The sequence below is a fragment of the Astyanax mexicanus genome, chromosome 2 (genome assembly GCF_023375975.1).
Source record: "Astyanax mexicanus isolate ESR-SI-001 chromosome 2, AstMex3_surface, whole genome shotgun sequence".
In the NCBI taxonomy this organism is placed as follows: Eukaryota; Metazoa; Chordata; class Actinopteri; order Characiformes; family Acestrorhamphidae; genus Astyanax; species Astyanax mexicanus.
The window spans coordinates 59,318,100-59,337,661 of NC_064409.1; the positions used below are offsets into that span (position 1 = coordinate 59,318,100).

Sequence of the window (19,562 nt, forward strand, 5' to 3'; positions counted from 1 at the left end):
TGCTATATATATATATATATATATATATATATATATATATATATATATATATTTATTTTTTTGATAGTCAATAATACTACTGTTATAAAGAAATTCAATAATAATCAAAATAATAATGTTAAGGTAAACTGACCTAAACTTTATGTTGTGCTGATGTTTTAGACCAACAAACCAAATGAATGTATTAGATCATTTGTTGTTTTAAAGCCCAACATGGGCACTACATTAAACTGCACTGTTAAGTGTACAATAGATAATAATTAAAAAAGTTAATTGCTGCCTAGTTCAGTCTATTCTAGCAGTCTGACAGTCTTTGCCTGCAGAGGCATTTTTCACCACCTTTATTTTTGGTATAGACAAACAATGGAATGCCACTTTTGCCAACCAGTTTTGAGATCTTCTGGCTTTGAAACCTTCCAAATGCAGAGTTTCGTATGCATTTATTAGTTCTGTTTTTAAATCCAAGAGGTACAAAGAGAAACTTAGGTTTTTCAGCAATGGTAAACTTTCAGCAGTCATAATGTATTATATGCTTTGGAGTAGTAATCAGATGACAAGCAGCAATTACTCCAAAGTTATGCCAACAATTAAAACTTCCTAAATATGTTAATAAATGACTGATACATTGACAGTTGAATTTCTTTATTTCATCCCCTTTAGTCAACAAATATCCAGACAATGCACATTTGTGCTCTGAGTGTGGAGTGTGATGTTCATAATACTACCGACACTGACCATCAGGGTCCCTTGCATTAATCGCTAAATAAATTCTCTATAATCAGGACATAAATGTGCAAAATGACATCTAGACAGGAAAGAAAAGGACAGCTTCACATATTTCCACATGATCTTTTAATCATTCTATTGACAAACATACTTAAAACCAGGTGGCATTCATTCACGTCATAGTTTAACTGAACTTCCACTGGAAGCTCCTCTCACCACACAGATGGAAGAGACGAGCAGCAGCCAGGTGAGCAACAGGGCAGCCGTGAGAGTTTAAATATAGAAAACAGGAGGGAAGTTTGCTATTAAGGGATGGGAAGGGTGAGCAGAGATGATCTCTACTCGCTGAGACCCAGCTTCTTCTTCAGAGACTCTGGCATCTCGGGGGGAGGGGGACGGGGCAGGCGGAAGTAGACCTTGACAGAGTCGTAGATGAACCACTGCAGGGCAGTCAGAGTACCAATCATGATGATACGGGCAACCAGACCCTTCCACACACCTGGAAAAAGTCACAATATAAGCAAGAGAACAAAAAAAAAAAAATCTTATGCATTCACATAACATTGGACATTGTTGTCCGCCTTCCAGCTCATCTGCCCTGGTGAAGACCTACAAAAGGTGCCAGTGCAGCTATTGGCTGAATGGGCAGGTAGACTGCTTTCACACGCCAATGACTCAAGCACCTCCAACTGTACAGCCAAAAGCTGCTGGGAGCCTCCACTCTGGAGCTGCAGAGCCTCAAACAGAGAGACAGAGCAGTGCCAGAGCAAGAGCACCCCCTAGAGGTGGATCTAAGGAACGTGTTACTCAGAAAAATATATAAATAAATAATGGTATAAGGATTTTTTTTTAAGTAAAAATCAAATAACTATTTCTAGTGCAATGTATTCACCCTAATGTTCATTTACTTAAATGACTTTGCTGCCAGGTAAACATAAAGAACATGATGCTCACCCATGGGTCCAAGCCTCTTGAGTACTTGAGCTGCTGTGCTTCCCTTCTCCTTGTTCAGCACAGACACCACAGAGTCAGCAGGGTGGGACACAATGGCGCAGAACACACCAGCTACATGAAGAGATCAAAAAACAAACTGGTCAATACACAACTCGATGTTAATAATTTATGAGAAACGAATGTACAGTTTTTTTTTTTTTTTAAAACACTTGAAAACAAAGTGACTTACCAATGTAACCAGCTACAAAGGTGACCAAAAGCTGTTCAGGCTTGCTGCACTCACTGCGGGGTTTGGGCACCACATACTTGTATAGCAATTCAACTGTGCGCTCGAAACAGGCAAACTTCATCATAGTGTAAGGGATCTGCCTCATCCACAGAGGGACAACACCCTTGTAGAATCTGCCAGGAAGATACGAAACAAGTACAGTCGTGTTAATAAATGGTAGCTAAATTATACAAGAAAAAAACAATTGCCAATTTTGTATTTTTAAGGGAGCCAATATTTCAACATGTTCATTTTAGAATAAGTAATTTTGTCCGCACTCCAGCTTGCCTGCCCTGGTAAAGTCCAGCAAGGGTGCCAGGGCAGTAACTGAGCTGAAAAGCAGATAGACTGCTCTCACACGCCAATGACTCAAGCACCTCCAACTGTACAGCCAGAAAAGCTGTTAGGAGACTCCAGTCTGGAGCTGCAGCCCAAGAGCTAGAAGTCTCCCCAGAGGTGGATCTAAGGAACGTGTGAATTGATTCTCGGAAACACTCACTAGTGATTGACATGCTCACCAAAACACAAACAAAAACAGTAATCAAACACTTACGCCCAGAGACCCTCCTCAGCATACATCTTGGGGGCACACTCCCTCAGGGTGTTGGCATAACCTGGCTGGGTCTGGATGCGCACTTTACACGCCTCCATAGGGGCCAGAGCTATATCAGCAAAGAACTCAGCACTTGCAGATGCTGCCAGGTACAGAGAGGTTCTCCACATGTAGGTATTTTCCTGTGGGTGCAAGGGAGAACCATCAGACATGACTAACCAACAATTACCAAGAACACATTAATAAAGCGAAAGAAAATGGCCACAAGTACAGCTAAAAATCTTACCAAACCATTAACCATGTCAATAATCAACAGAGACCATAAACTACCTACATACAAACTCTGAGCTACAGGATTTATTTTAAGCATACATGCACCCTAAATGTATGTGTGTATTTGCAGGCCAATCAATAATGTATAAAATACTGTCTAGCTAGTTCTTAAAGCTGGCTTATAAATTACAACATCCATTCTTGATGAGAATAGGTCTCAGATATTATTTGTGAAATATATACAAAACTTACCTCTCCAAGCATATCGCTGTACAATATCTTGAACACCTCATAGAATCCGAACTTGCAGAGACCCTGCATGGAGTAGCCGATGAAAGTGGGTGCCCAACCTTTAGCCAGGCCTCGCACACCATCCTCTTTGATTGTGACTGAGAATCCAGTAAAGATGCTCTTGTACTTAGCTGGGTCCACCTAAACATAATACTTTGTTAGAGAGCAGCCGTGTGAACACAACATGTACATTAAAAGGTTCGGAAAAATCGCTGGCATTCTGTAAACTGGCTGGTAATGGTGAATACACTGATGTCATCACTTCACAAATGGTATCAACATGCTGGTTTCACAATGTTTTAAAAAAGGGGAAAAAGAACCATAATAGGGTTAGTGATTTACTCTCCTTTATAGTGCCAGCAGCACTGAGAGGGAGGCGGGGGGGGAAAAAAAGCACATTTAAAAGGGCATGAAGGGGCATTTTACTAGAGCTGTAATGGATTACAAATGTAACGGACTGGATCATGTTTGGGTTCAGCAATAACAATGCTTTTAGTTGACACACCAGAGAGGTATTGTTTCAAATGTGTGGCAAATTACTTAAACAAAAACAAACAAACAAAAAACCTAGCAGCAATAAAACTGCAATCCACTCTGTTATGGGTAAACTTTGCCCATTAATCTGTAATTTACATGCGTGGCTAACTTGCAGTTAGATGCCTTGACTTGCAGTGATGCCAGAGCAACTGTCTGTTAAGCTAACATCACTGCAAAAATTTAGATCAACTGATCAGATTTTAATACCTCAGTTCACATTTTTTTTATTGAAAAGACAATCTAACAGTATGCTGCTGAGAAAATAGTATGGTGCATTTAGTTCCTTTGTGCCCCATCAAACATGAATATTTATAACCTTGTTGGTGAGTGGGTTGTGAGTACAGACCTGCAGTCGACACTTGACCAAGTCCAGGGGCACTACAGCTGTGTGAGTGATACCGCAGCTCAGGATGCCCCCAAAGCCACAGAGGGCGTAGTATTTCATAGAGCCAAACTCACAGCTATCACCTGTGTCTGTTACATGGAGAACACAACACACTCATGCTCATGCATCACAAGACAATACCAAACATGCTTGGGGTGCTGGGGTCACATCCTGGACACCAGCAATCACACACATTTACACAAACAGACCTGCAACCTGCATTTGACCAAGTCGAGAGGCACAACTGCTGTGTGTGTGGTACCACAGCTCAGAATCCCACCGAAGCCACAGAGGATGAAATACTTCTGCGAGCCAAACTCACAGCTGTCTCCCTCTAAAGAGAAACAGGGCACGGCATTCATTCGACACCTCACATAATGTCAGAAGGTTTTGAAGGAAGTTAGTGGAAAAGGTAGCAGGCAGCAAAGGATGACCTTTACAACTGAAAGTCAAACCAACGCTAGTCAGCTTGAATGTACTGGACTGGGGCAAAGTGCAGTTTTCCATTCAGCTATACAAAAACAGGCATCCTAGAATGATGTGTGGCATTTCACAGTGTCCATGATTAATCCATCTAAATATTTTTAAGTAAAGCCCAACACAAGGGAGAATTACATAAATCAAAAAGATGGGGCTGTGTATTTACAAAACTTATGATACAGCGGTTACAAACCAATATATCACAATAACGTAACTTGTTTAAATACAACGCCACTGTATGACCACATTCTTAAAAGATGTAAACGAGTTAGGAATGCACAATGATGTCAGAATTATATTGTACTGGCCGATAACTGATTTCGGCATCAGGCAGATGCCTAGATGTGGCAGATACTTTAAACATATTTGCTGACGTATTTACTGTATGTCAGAAAATGACCAAGCAACACCTAATAATGATTTTTTTTATACATTGTGATTTTTACTTGTTTCAACAGATCTATACTTTTCTCAGGAGACACCCTTCATTTTAGTTTGCATAAAACTGGTTGAAAAAGATACAAAATGATCAAATGTAAAGCAAACAAATGTTATATTTGTTTCTAAAGTCTTCTATACTTGGGTAGTCTCTTGGCAAGTCATTAATGTGTATATCAGAAACAGAAGACACATATTTACACACGTGAAATCAGATACATCTGCATTGGCCCAGATTTCCCACATCTGTGCATCCCTAAAACTAATCATTTAAAAATCTATGCTATTGTTAAAACTTACACAGTATTGTGATATGATAATTTCTTACATTCCTATAAAAAGAAAATAATGCACATACACAATCTTTTAATTGAGGGAAAATAACTACTTAAGCCCAACTGGAACAGCCTGGGAAAAGCTGATTTATTACAGACTCTTGGGCACTACTGGGTACTGGATATATGATAGGAACTCATAAAAGCTGTGATGGGAACCAATGGCAGCCTGCGTTGTTGCTATGCCCACTATTAGCTAGCGGTCATGTGCCTAGGACGCTTTAAAAACACCATGCCAACCAGCTCCCCTAATGTCATTTAGATCATTAGATAGCATTGTGTTTGAATGGTAGGTCATGTCTTGCAGGTCATCCAGGGCAAGTTTTACATGAACTTTCCTCCAGATCCTTCACTGCGCGCTCGGCTGACCCAACTTTGTCCTTCACTGCCCTCCATGGAGAACCGCAGCGCGGCCTAAACTCTGAGACTGAGCAAAAGCTAAAGGCGAGGAGCTCTTTAAAACGGAAAGGGGGGAAACACTAGCCAGCTAGCCATGTATCTAATACAATCCCACGCACTTTAACGTTACCTATATAGCTTGAAACACCACAACAGGGAGGAAAGGGGATCAGGTCTAACCAGACTCGCCACTAAGCTAATTAGCCAGCTAGCTAATAGCTCTAGCTAGCCGGTCTCAGCAGCTAGGTAGGTAGAGTTGGCTAACTTGCTTTCATTTCTGACCTTTTCGTTGCCAACGAGGTTGATCCTCCAGTGTCCTGGATATCCATTTAAAAACAATTGTAAATATGTTTTGAAGAAGTAAAATAAGAAAAGGCAATACAGTCAGTTACCAACATTACCAGTGGATAACTAGGCGTGTGCAGCTGTTAGTAACTTCATTTTCTAGACAAATAAAGCTTATATTAAGTAAAAACAGGATAATCTTACCGGCTGTAGAAGCTGCAGCGAGTCTGCGGCTCTGTGCTTTAGTGGAGACTGTCTGTGAGGGCTCCTCCACTTTCTGCAGGGTGAAGAGGGGGGCGCTGAAGGGGTTCGCCCGGGCGAGCTGCGTTAATGTGGTGGGATACATATTGAAGGTAGCTGAGAGGAAGGGAAAAAAAAAAGACAGTCCGGATTAATTCTGTTTAGAAAAATCGAATTAAAAGGAGAGACAGGCAGTTTCCTGTTAATACCTGTTAGCTAGCTAACGTTACAGGTCAGTCACATTGGATAATAAGCTAGTGTTAGCTAACCAGATAACTAACGCTATTTTTTTCAATATCAGGTTTAAAACATAGCTACAGATAACTAAATCAGCAGCAGCAGTGAGGGTGAAGGTGGTAAACTCGGGTGTATGAAGGAGCTGAAAAAATGTATTAGCTAGCCTGCTCCTTTCTGGAATTCTTCCTTAAAAACGTACCCTACCAACACCGATAATCAGCTACCACGTTAGTTAGCTCAGCTCAGCTAGCTGCACCGGCTCTCTCACACTTCCCTCAGGTCATTCAGAGCAGAGGCCCGGGAGGGCCCCGCAGCAGAAGCAGACCCGGTCCAAGGACACGTATTAAAAACTCAACTTCACAGACCGCTCCTCAGCCTATTTAACAGGGAAACACCCGCATCTGTTTCCCTACAAACACACAAAACAGCCATAACTTTAAGGAAAACCTTCCTACTTGTTAAGGTCGACTCAAAATGGCGCCTCTGTCCTCCGCAGCCGGCCGCTCGTAGAGACCGAGGAGAGCTCTGCGCTCACTAATGTCGGAGGAAGGAGACCGCAACGTCAACGGAACAGCTGGCCAATCAGGCGAGCGCGTGGGCGGGGTGTCTTAAGAGCGTAAAAAATGATAATAAAAGTCCTACACAGCAAACGTCCTTCACATAGACATTTATACATGTACATACGTCTATGGTACTTCACCTCAGCAAAAGAAACAAAAAAAAAAATGGTAAAGATATTCCCCTTAAAAGTCACTATATTCTTTATATTTTTAATAACCATCTATTTCTTTTTAATGAATCATTTATTATCAAACTTATGATACTGGCAAATACTACATAGACAAAGTTAAAAACTCTAAAACACAAACGTCCTTCAGCTCAGCAAAAGAAACAAACAAAAAAATGGGTAAAGACATTCCCCTTAAAGTCACTGTATTCTTTACATTTTTAATAACCCTCTATTTCATTTTAATTAATAATTTATTATTTACTGTATTATAATACAGGCAAAATATTATATTTATACATATTTTTGCAAACAACTAAATCAATGCTCTTTGAATACAAATTGGTAGATCCCTAAAAGTTTTGAAGCATTACAATTTCTTTTTAATAAAAAAAGAAAATAAAAATATATTAAAAATGTGAAACTTTTTTGTGGAGGGTCAATCATATTTTCATTGTTTTCATAGGCTAAGATGTTTATGAAATATTTTCCTTCACAAATATATATAATTCGTGCCATAGAGGGTTTACAACAAGAACGTGATGGGAAATTGTCTCAAAAAGAGACTAGTTGTAGTCTTGAAATGAGTGATCCTGCACAATTATCAGTCTAATCCTGGATCAGCATTATAAATATTATCAATTATTAACTGAATTATATTAGACAGCTGATGAAAGGTTCTTAGATCAGTACTTTTACTCCAAGATGTTTCATTAATGAGGCCCAATGTCATGACTCCGCAAAGACTGAGAATCTTGCAATTTTCAAGACTGCAAATACTAGTCTCTCTTTTTTAGATTATTAACTCTTGGTGTAAATGTATGAGACACTGTTAAACCAAATGAACACACACACACACAAAACTGCCGGAGAGCTCTAAACTACTGCATTGGCTATCAGTGTCCTCATCACAGTTTATTTGTGCAAAGACAAACAAACTGTGGTAATATTAAACATATAAAAAGACTAGTCATCCTGAATACCTTACACCAAATAATCAAGATGACAGCAGTGTGCTGCAACTCTAGCAAAACTCTACTGATTTTATTCCAACTTTGGAAATATATTGAGTAAAATCACTTAAAAAGCTGTTTGGTGCAAGTCCAGCATACATTTAAAAGTGAGGACTGTTCAAACAAAAAAAAAGTGGCATGATCACCCATTGCAAGGCAACTCAATAGAATTAAAACCTTTTTAACATACACAATATTGATCAGGGTAGTGAGAACACCTCCTCAACACCTCCTCGGCAGCCACCTCACCATCTGGAAGTAATAAAGGTCGGGTGCCTTGCTCATGGGCGTCCAAGCAATTAATGACTATACGTCCTAGGGATTAAAACCAGTAGCCTTCAGTTCCAGGCCCGCTTCTCTAACCTTAGGCCACGGCTGCCCCAAAAATAGCAGAGGGCATGACCTAAGCCCCCTCACTAGCAGAAATAATGCAGCTGAAATTCCCACTTTTCAGGAATTTGCAAGGGTCCACACAACTGAAGTGCAAAGCCTGAGCCTCACACACTGAGCAAAACACCACTGTGATCCTAACATAACCACTTAAATGTTACTTAGATAAAATGACCCTGATGTAAAATCCCCCCCATCAATGAGCATACATTTATATACTGACCATGCTTTGCCCCACAACTTTTAACACAATGAATAGCAAGGTGTCTGCATGTCTGATGAGACTAGGACCTGCCCAGAGGTTTTCCTTTTTTTAATCTTAATAGAGGGAAGATAACAGATAAAGACTAATGCCTAAAGCTTAGGCTATACACTGACTGCATTCCTCTCATGCATGTATGCATTCACACATACACGCACACACACAGTTCACATTCACTCTCAAGGAGAACAAAAGGTTAAGCTGTCTTTCATGTTTTATTTCACACCATTACTGTATTCAACCAAATGATAAAACAATCAATTTAATCAGAAGGAAAACGTCCAAATTTCATATTTACCTTTTTACCTGTTAGCTGCCCTGTGACAAAGTGCAAATTTCACCATTTTTAAAAACCATTTCTGCCTTTGGAAAGCAGGTAGAAACAAATGCTGACAGCATTTGTTGAGATGTACACATCTCATTCCACTCAGTTTACTTGTTTAAGAAGAGATATTAGAAAAATATTGCAGTTAAAAAAGCAAAAGCACTTTAATTCCAAGTAGTAAAATATAAAAGAAAACTTCAGAACAAAAGGTTACCACAAATGTATTCATCTGATTGAAAAGGTAAAAGGAATTTCATGCTTGGCAAATGTATCTTAATGCCAACTTTTAAATTAGAGCAAATAAATCAATTCATATTTTGGCCAGATAACCAGTGTTTGACCAGGGGCAAAATAGAAGAGGAAAAACAAAAAAACAAACAGTGTTTTTTGACAATGGAAAGTGTCATGACAGATTTAAGCATTTCCAAAGCTATATACTCACATCACATGACGACTATATTATGACACACTAAATGAGCCGTCATCTATCACAAAATGAACCAGTTAATGGCACTGAAACGCCATCTATTGCCTGAGAGAGCAGAGCTGTGGGCCAGACTCTGGTGAAGACCAGAACTTCATGTGGCACTAAAAGCAAACTGCATAACTGACCTGGTAGTCTATTAGTTTGAGCACAATTCAATGCTACAATACACTTAGATGGAAGCTAACTGCTTAGTAAAAGATACTATTTCCAAACAAGACATTTTGCTGTCCTGAACCTGTCAGATTAAAATAACCTAAAACCTCAAATTTTATGTACATACAGTAATTGTAACTCAAGTCCAATGCACACAAGTTCTGCCTTTTAACAGGTATGGTATGTTAAATTCACATTAGGCTCATACAACCCGTGTTCAACACACACTGAACCATTTTAGGTTTGTTGATTTTCAAAACATGTGTCTTCATAGGGGGTGGAAGTCCTTGAAGTGCTACTGACATACTGGCAACTGTTCACCATGATACAAGGCTAGACAAATACTATTCCTTCCTCTCTCATATTACCTGCTACAAAACAGCAAAAACAAAAAAAGCATGATGAAAACACAATTCACACAAAATTTAAAGACTACTTAAAAACAAGTATTTTCAGACACGACTGCGAAGTTGTACTGCGATAACCAAAAACCCTGCAAAAATGTTGACTTTTCAACCAACCAGGTATGGGGTTGAAACTAAAGTCTGAGGGTAAAGACAGCTCATGCACACGTTCTGGAGACACAGTGGCAGTGCTTATTTGCCACCACCACTCTCTTCCTGATCAACGACGCCAATAGCACTGAGTAGTGGATTGACCACACTGTCCTGTATAAAGAGCTTGCAGGTGTCAATCTGCTCAGGGGTCACATTCTGGAAGATGTAGAAAAGAGTGCCCACTAATGTGAGAAACACCAGAAGTTTCAGCCAGATGGAGAAGGAGCGACGAGCAGGAGGAGTGACAGAAGATGGAGCACTACGACTGTCCATGAGGGATGATTTGGTGGTGGTAGTGGTGGTGGTGTACACACTTTTCTGTAGGAGGGACTCCTCCGGCCAAAGGTCCATTGGCCTCACTGGGCGTCCAGCTGCTCCATGGATTGGCCTTCGGCAAGTTGCACTGTGCAGAGGAATAAGTAGTTACTTATCTATATGTATGCATTCTGGCTTTTATACAGAGTAAAATGCTGTAATGTTCTTTCATAATATAGATGAACTACACAATAAATAATTTTAATGATGGATAAAACAAACTGCACAAACTAGGCCAAATAGTTCCAAGTAAATAGTTTACAGAGAAGTATACTCACGTAATGCCTGTTGGTGTAGCAGGCTCATTAGGGAACAAATCTTTTAAAAGATCACGTCCATCCACAGAATCTGCCTGCTGTGTCTCCTCCACCAGCTACACACCAACACACAAGAAGTACAGGCAAGAAGAATAGTCAAGCAATTACCATGTCTCCATAGGCATTAATGAAATCAAATTCAAAAGGCTATAGTCAGACCACAAACTCTGGATAACATGGCTCCTAAATCAATAAATTATTAACTAATCAATTAACTGAATATAATAAATAAAATAAAGGATTCATTTAATTTTGTCACCACCTACCAAAAGAGGTACGACTTCTAAATGTGGTTGTTTGTTAGCAGGACCATTGAGACAGCCAAAATATTTATGCAGAATGTTGCAGGAAAAGCACTATTTGCTTTAAAAAATGCAGACAGAAGCAGACATAAGGTGACTCCCTGATAATAAAAGCAATGTACTTGTTTACCTTGCTGCGTTGTCTGCTGCTTGTCCTAGTGGTGACTGGTGTCTTTCCTCTGCTTCTCACTGGTTTGCTGGCTACGGGAACTGGCTCTGGTTCTGGATCTGCAGCTACAACAAAAAACAAAAATTAAGAATCCTTACAACTCTGACAAAATGCAATACAGAGACAAAACACCAAAACATATGATTTATATACAAGCAACACTAGAAAAGTTATTAAATGCTGAAAGCTCGAATATGCCAGTTTCTATTTCAAAATGTAGTCTATTAAATCGTATTAATCCGATCAATTTAAATAAATGATAACACTGACACAACACTTTTAATAGCTTTATAATTAAACAATGGTATTTGTCTAGAGGCTATTTGCTTTTAAAACATGTACATAAACTTACCTTCATCCTTGTCACTGTACTGATCCTCCACAGAGTTTGTGTTGCCGTTCTGATTTCCATCAGCCTTCAGAGTGACCGTCTCTGGAACTGCAGTCTCTGGTTCAGGTGGTGTGGTCTCCGACGGCGGCTGATCCAACAGCTTTTGAAGTCTCTTCTCATACAGTTTACGAGTTGAAGCTACATAGAACAGCAGAATAACACAAGCAATTGTATGTTATCAATTCCTCCATGTCTGTGAAATGATTCATTTATTACTGTCTATCCACACAGCAGACAATTAAAGGAAGCAGTCTGAACATGTTTTGGACTGACAGAAAGCAACAATGTGTTCATGTTTCTTGTGCAAAGTGCAACTGAACATTAGATTCAGAAAAAGGTTTCACAAGACACTTTATCGCGGCTTACTTTAACTCAAACTGCATTTTGTACATTCATTTATATATTTTTGTAACTATAATCCACCTGAAGTATTTAGATACATGTAGTATCTACATATTACCATAACACTAACAGTAGCATTAAGTGTGACCCTGACGGCAGCTTAAAATGAAGCTTACACATGGTCAATGTTATGGAAAAACCTTGCATCTCAATTTTTGCAGGCTTTTATTATATTGTGAATCAGGTTGTTTGCATTTTGTCAAAATGTAATAATGAACTGACCAATATAATATGTATACAGGTTGGAGAAAAAAAACACTCACCAACAATGGGACCTGGATTGATTCCATACTTTAACAGCTGAACCTTTAGGTCTTCATCAGTAAGACTGAAAACATCCACCTCCTCTTTTCGAGCTTTATCCGTCTTTTTTGTCGCTTTCTGCAAAATTAATCACAGGCATATGAGCAACAGCAGCAATTCAGATGAATCATCTAATCAATTCATGTCCAACTATCACAATTATATTTAGGTTTCGACTTGCTATTACACACTGTAAATATTTTTTTTTACATATGCCAACTTTACCTTATGATATTTTTTGTATTGCTGCTTGAATTTGTGCCACTTAACTGTGTTGTACTTGTAGAATGACAATAAAGGAATCAACCAATCTATGCATCAATCTTTCTGACAAAGTTTCTTTATCATATTTCCATCATCATATCATTTTACATAGGTTAAATAAAAGTCAGAGAAAGACTTTCTACTAAATATTTCTTGTACAGGGCTGGGTGATATAACGTTACATGTTTAACTATCACAATATTTAAAGACATTTTCACAATTGCACATATGTTTATCTTAAATGATTTTTTTACCTTGAACTTCTATGTCCTTTTAATACTAAATGTACATCATTATTTTAAGTCGCTTTGGACAAAAGCGTCTGCCAAATGTAATGTAATATCGCTCACCCCTAATCTCACACAACCAATACATACTGAAACTGGCCAAATTGTGTGGGGAGAAAACCTTTTTTTTTTTTCAACAAAAAGAATATCAGTTTCACAGTCTGTGATTCTATGAAAAGACAAGAGGACATGTGGACTACACATGGTGTTTATATAAATGGGCAGTGACTGGAGATCAGCTGGCTTTGCTGCACTGGGAAGCTTAGCTAAGTTAAGTAACGTTACCTTTCCAGAGCGGCTCCTGTTGGAGAGCACTGGTGTGATCTCCTCGTCGCTGGAGAAGGTGTCCGCTGGGGGAGCTTTCCTCTTGTTCTGAGCGGTGAGGTTCTTCAGGTACAGCTGGATATACACCTCTTTCTTGTGCTCTCCGCTGGGCAGAAGAACATCGTTGGCGAGCAGCTCACTCTTCAGCTTCTCCTTGGTGAGGACCGACGGGTCTTCCAAGAATTCCGCCATGCTTTGTTTGTTTGTTAGCTAGTTAGTTAGCCAAGTTAGCTTAGCTTTAGCTCAGAGCTCAGGACCGGGCCAGGGCGGGCAGGAGAGAGCCCTGAACTGAAGGCAGAACTGTGTAAATATGAGTTCTCCCCCGGCTGTTATCTAAAGCTAGCGGGGTCAGCTAACAGTGCTAACCGCGCTAAGCTAGTTCTCCGGTGTGGGTCCGAGTCCCGCAGCGCGGCTCCGCGGACACACGTCAGATCGGTGGGCGGGCGGGTTTGAATGTGTTCCCGCGCTTCACACGACGACCTCAGCTACCGATTACTCCCGGATACCGCCTCACACCGACTCCCCGCACCGACGCCTCGCCAAATACTGCAGCTAAGGCGCGGAGTTAGCTTCACTTTTCCAACCGGAATCGAGAACAAATGCCCCGCTCGCTGCTTTACCGTATCCCGATCGCCTGCGCGCCTCTCGCCACAGCCGCCACCTCCCAATGAGGTCGCACGTTATTGGCAGCCTCCGCTCAATAAGGCGCTCTCCTATTGGTGGAGGACAAATGTCAGCCGTCTGCCACAACAAAGAGCGCGATGGAGGCGCCGAGAGGAAGAAGAAGAAGAAGCGAAGGAGAGCGGAGGGTTCCTGAGCAAAGATAGATAGCTAACTAACGCTAGGTTCTCAGTTTATACACATACACTAATCCTAAATCCTAAAGTGTAGCCTCTCCCACATGAGAAAAGATAATATCCCATCCCCTGTTAAATATCATATGCTAGTCTTCAGAGGTGGTTAACTCAGTTCCAGAAAGTAAAAATCCATCCCAGGGTTTTGTACCAACTGCCTGGGCGGCTCTGCTGAAGTTGGTACAAAACCCTGAGGTGGGTTTTTACTTACTGGATCTGGGTTACCCACCCCTATTAATCTCAGAAATTCTGCTTTGTTGAAGAGCCCCTGCTGGTGCCTAAATATCACACACCGTCTCACACACCCACACTACCACTCCTTAACACAGCTGTAACAGCTAATTTTAACGGAGAAAAAACTGACGTTAACATATAATATAAAATAAGATGTGTATCAATTAGATACAATGCTGCACATCCATTTAACTGGATTCTGCTCCTGTTTATATGTGTATTTATGTCAGTCTGTATGAATGAGGAGCAGCATGGTCGAGTCTGCCTGACTGCAGCAGAACAAAATCTCCTCAAGATGGCGGCATTAGCCATGTTTCACAGACTGACTAATACACTAGTACGTCTCAAAACATTAGAATATAATTGAAAATATATTTTATTTCAGCAATTCAGTTCAAAATATGAAACCCATTTATTGTATAGATGTATTACACACAGAGTGATCTATTTTTAGTGTTTTATTGTTTATTGTCGTACTGTGAATTTCCCCACTGTGGAATTAATAAACGATTATTTTATCTTATCTTATTTCCTAATGAAATACCAAATTTACTGATGGTCAGTGACCTCCAAAACCTTAATTTTTTGTCATTATGTCATTATGCGGTGGACTTGCTGGTTTGATGTGTTAATTGTACACCAGACGTAACGGGACACACACCTTCCAAAAAGTTACACTTTTTGTCTTCACCAGGGTTCCATGTTTTCTCCATTTGTGAATAATAACTCTTACTGTGGTCCATTGGAGTCCAAGGATTTAGAACTTTGTAACTTTTTCTGATTGACAAATGTCAGTGACTTTGTTTTCTCATCTATTTTTGAGTTTCTTCAGATCGGGGCATAATATTTTGCTGTTTAAGATCTGCTGCATCATGCCTTTGTGTCATTTAAGCAAAAATTGGCATTTGATGAAGGTGGAGTTGCAGATGTGTTATATTGTTCTGATTCAAAGAGATATTTTGTGTTCATAAAATAGTTTAGTTACCTTGATATTTAACCACAATAGGGTGGATAGCTTAAGCTTTACCTCAGATAAATATGGAAACAATATGAGAAATGTTACATGAAATTACCCTGCTAAAATTTACAGCTGGTCATCCAGAGAAAACATTCCTTGTGCTGGTTAAGAGCTAGTTAACAAGCTGAACAAACAGCATAGGGTATGTTTTTTTTTTTTTTTTTCTTGTTGACCAGCTGATCTGGAGTTTTTTATCAGGGTAATATAATAAGTTGTTGAACATGCAGCAATTTGTGTACAGTAAGCTTATTCAGAGTAAATCTTGAAAAAAAAAATATTGTTACACAGTGCTTTTATGAAATCTTAAGAATTTTTGAGTTGCATTACTGATGCATTATTTTTACTGATATATGAGCAAATAATTTGGACACCTGCTAATTCATTGTTTCTTCTGAATTGTTAGTATTAAAATAGAGTTAATTCTGCTTTTGTTGGAGTAACTGCAGATTTATCTGGGAGAAGAGTGTGGCTTACTGGAAGGCTAATCCAGGTCCAGGATTTTGTAAAGAAGTTGTTAAATTGTTATTTTTTATATTTATATATTATATATAAAGTTTTTGAAAGTTTGCCTCTGTTTGATTTGTGAAAACTAGCAATATATTTTTGGATGACTGGGGGTATTTGACAATTATGCCTCCTTATCTTAGTAAGGTTTACTACTTTATGGGAAACTGGACTGTGCAACATGTCTGTACTCTCTGTACTGTCTGTAATGTTTTGTTTTCTTACCGGAAAAAACAGTATGGAAACAAAACAGGTACATGCAAATGGTTTGTTACTGAATGATGGAAATAACATTTTGGTATTGTAGTTTTAATAGAAGACCAGAGACGAACATACAAAATAAAAAAGGTTTAGAACAAAATGTTAACTTAAATTTGATAGTCTTTGGCATAGGGCCTGTCTTTGGCCCAGACCTTGTAGCTGAACCCTTACAGATCCTGCCATGAGTAGAAGGAAGGAGACAATCCCTTGGCAACTAGACGGCACCAGCTGGTTGGCAGTGGCAAAGATGGAGGGAAAAGAGAATTGTTAGCATCAGAAAAGCAGCAAACAAATGATGTGTAAGTATAGGTAATTTCAAGGCAGGATGGAGGATGGACACAAAGGTGATGTATTACATAATTGTTTCCTGTAAGATTGTTTGCTGAAAAAAAATGTTTTTGAATAGTAATAGAATTTTTAAAATGTTTAAACTGTCAGTAAGGAAATCAGTGTTATAAAACTCATCACCAAACTTACTGTAACACCAATTTTCAATAACACCAAACTAAAAGACCAACACAATTTTGTTAAGAAAATTATTGTGCTATTTGTCAACAAATAACGTGTGTTATTGTCCTTCTTCAGACAGTTAACAATACAGTGTACACTATGAACTAAATTGTCAAAAAGTGAACAATCCCAAACACAGTGGCAGATGTATCTGAAATTATCAGGCTAGTTAGCAAAATGCTAAATGCTGCTCTGAATATTTTCAGTGAACTATGCTTAGAATCTTTTTATCCACAGTTTGTTGTTTGATCAAATACTACAAATTTCTGAGCCCGGTTCTTTTCAGCTCTGTTTTACAGCCAACACACGTTTAACAAACTTGATTCCTGAGTATGTATGCGTGTGTGGGTTCTGGCTCTGACCACTGTCTGGTCTTTTTTGCTCTTCAGGTTACTGTGGTTAGCAGCTCTGCATTTCTATCGTGAGAACAGTTTAAGGTGGCACATCCCTCTGACCTGGCTTCAATTTCTAGAATATAGCTAAGCTTGTGGCAGTGATGCACACGCTCTGACTCGAACCACATAAGATTTAGTGCTTAGTCTCGCTTCTTTAAGAGTGGGGTTTCAATTAAGTGGTGGGACTGATGTTTAAAAAATGTTGAATCTACAAGTAACACCCACTTAGGCTTCAGTCCTTTTTGTTTATACAGAAAACACTCTATAGGCCAAAAATAACAAAAAAGTATCTCCTAAAACCAGGGGTTCTCAACCTTTTCCACCTCATTGCCCACCTGTTTTATTTTTTTTAATGTAAAATAGATTTTGTCTTTTATTTCCTAAGTGCTGACAATAAAATATTGAGAATTAGGCTCTGAACAATAGCAATTTTTTCTGACAAACAGTGTTACCAGTGTTTGTTCACTAATTATCTAAATTGGCTGCCTAAATTAACTGCTTTGCCTCAAACTACTAAAATCTAGCCTGCCTTAAATATGGATACAAAGTGTTTTTTTTGTTTGTTTCAATGATTGAATATATTATATGTTTATAGTTTGAACACAAAAGAGCTTCTGACTTTATCTATACTAAATTATTACTGAATAGGATGAGCCTGCAGACCATTAGACAGTGCTTCATGGCCCATATGTTGTCTTAAAGCATAGCAGTGGTGCCCTCAGTAAGAGGAATTATCAACATTTGTGTGTATATATAAGCATAATGCTCAGACTCTGTGAAATGACAATTGTACATTTTTGTGTTTGTAAATTTTCTTTCAATTAAAGAATACATTATAAAAAAGAATGCATAGCTCTTTTGTAAGAACCCAATGTTCCTGTTTTGAGTGGACAGACTAAATCAGTATTCCAGATATTTTTTGGAAGAAGTGGATGCTGGCTATTCTGGATCAAAGACAAAAACAACTGTTCTCAGCATTAAGTCCAAAAGCCAAGGTATGTTACATTATATGATTGTGTCAGTCCACCTGTTTGATGGCAGCAAAAGGGTAGAAATGCACATGTATTGAAATCCTTTAATACAACAATTTTTTTTTAACAACTCGGTGCAAAGTCATATGCTGCACACATTACGAAGGCATGGCTGTGAAAGAAGTGGGTACAGGAACTGGAATGGAATGTTCTTTCATATGACTATTGTATTATTTTATTTTAATAGCTCTGCATGTTACTGCGGCATTTTCGGGAAATAAAAAAAAGTTTAAAAAACTATTTTGTCATGATTGTTCAAGGTTCCCTATAGTGGAATTCTGGTTGGACATAAAACTATTCCTTGTATGTGTGGTTTGTCAAACTGGATCCTGGGAGCTAGGATGGCAGTGATACTCAATAGTCTCTTAAGGAGTACTCCACTGTGGTGCAAAATGAGAGGTGAAGACATTATCCCTGACAAACCTACAGCAACAAGCTCCTCAAAGGATGTTATTCATAACTAATTAAGATCAGGCTCTTGGTGTGGTGCCAGACGGAGACGGTAGCTTTTCACATGAGTTGAATAGGTTTGTCCTGGCATGGAAAAACCAATCCTGTGGCCCTTGCACAGTATATTTCCCCTGTTGACAGTCCAAACTGCACTTATAGGACACACACCACGATGTCAACATCTCTCACTGCAGGGAAAGTGAGACGCCCCTTCCCGAACCCTGGCAGCCCACCTTCCTCACGAACCATAAGCCAAGCAACTTCTGCATGTATTTGTCCAATTATTATTTGAGCCATCGCACTGTTATATTTGGCAGCAATTGGTGAAGGTCAATTCATGTCAATATTGGGTCACAGTCAAAGGCAACGTGAACTTTGTCAGAAGTGTCTTAGAAGACCTTGAATAGGTTGAAGCCCACACCCATGCCCACCTACTGTGTGCGCTTGCTGGTTTAAGGCGACTGAATCCATTGGGGTAGTCATGTCATATGGCCACATTCATTTTTTTGTGACTTCCGCATGTTATCGAAGATATTCCACATTGGGGATCTTATGTGCAGAGCTTGGCACAAAAGTATGCACTCATGATGCCAAGTACAATTACCTTTACCACCAGAACAGGCCCACCGTCCCAAAGCACAGGTCTGGCCCACACAGGTTACTCTGAAACAGTGAGCGCGGCTGATTGATTCAGCATGCCTGATTATGGGAATCAAGCTACACAGACCATAGGCTGTTATACTGCAGTATTGCTGACTTGAGTAGTATTTACCACTTTTATATATGTTAATTTAAATTAAACTACATTTATACTACTGATCATTATTTGCAAATGAAATGTAAATATACAGTGGTAGATGTATTAATAAAAGTGGATATACAGTTGTGGTCAGATGTGTACATACACTAACTACGA

General features: G+C 39.2%; 2 protein-coding genes and 2 non-coding genes across 5 annotated transcripts; all 4 read right to left on the minus strand.

The window, feature by feature from the left end:
• Positions 1-833: 833 nt before the first annotated feature.
• slc25a3b (solute carrier family 25 member 3b) lies at positions 834-6,972 on the minus strand. Of its 2 annotated transcripts, none has more exons than XM_007228170.4 (8): positions 6,857-6,972; positions 6,129-6,281; positions 3,949-4,076; positions 3,027-3,206; positions 2,502-2,683; positions 1,910-2,082; positions 1,681-1,791; positions 834-1,225 (listed from the first exon to the last, which is right to left on the minus strand). In XM_007228170.4, exons 2-8 carry the CDS (start codon positions 6,268-6,270, stop codon positions 1,065-1,067), a joined length of 1,077 nt encoding a protein of 358 aa, XP_007228232.1. In that variant the 5' UTR covers positions 6,271-6,281; positions 6,857-6,972; the 3' UTR covers positions 834-1,064. The 2 variants fall into 2 exon arrangements, with proteins under 2 accessions (XP_007228232.1, XP_007228233.1); XM_007228171.4 differs by lacking the exon at positions 3,949-4,076 and adding an exon at positions 4,197-4,321.
• On the minus strand, positions 1,299-1,531 carry LOC125799222 (small nucleolar RNA SNORA53). The gene has a single exon (XR_007438050.1). It is a non-coding gene; the product is annotated as a small nucleolar RNA SNORA53 (small nucleolar RNA).
• On the minus strand, positions 2,216-2,424 carry LOC125799223 (small nucleolar RNA SNORA53). Its single transcript, XR_007438051.1, has one exon. It is a non-coding gene; the product is annotated as a small nucleolar RNA SNORA53 (small nucleolar RNA).
• A 2,017-nt stretch (positions 6,973-8,989) lies between the features above and the next one.
• tmpob (thymopoietin b) lies at positions 8,990-14,296 on the minus strand. The gene is made up of 6 exons (XM_007228169.4): positions 13,351-14,296; positions 12,475-12,592; positions 11,771-11,947; positions 11,380-11,483; positions 10,909-11,003; positions 8,990-10,718 (listed from the first exon to the last, which is right to left on the minus strand). Exons 1-6 carry the CDS (start codon positions 13,579-13,581, stop codon positions 10,355-10,357), a joined length of 1,089 nt encoding a protein of 362 aa, XP_007228231.3. The 5' UTR covers positions 13,582-14,296; the 3' UTR covers positions 8,990-10,354.
• Between the last annotated feature and the right edge of the window lie 5,266 nt (positions 14,297-19,562).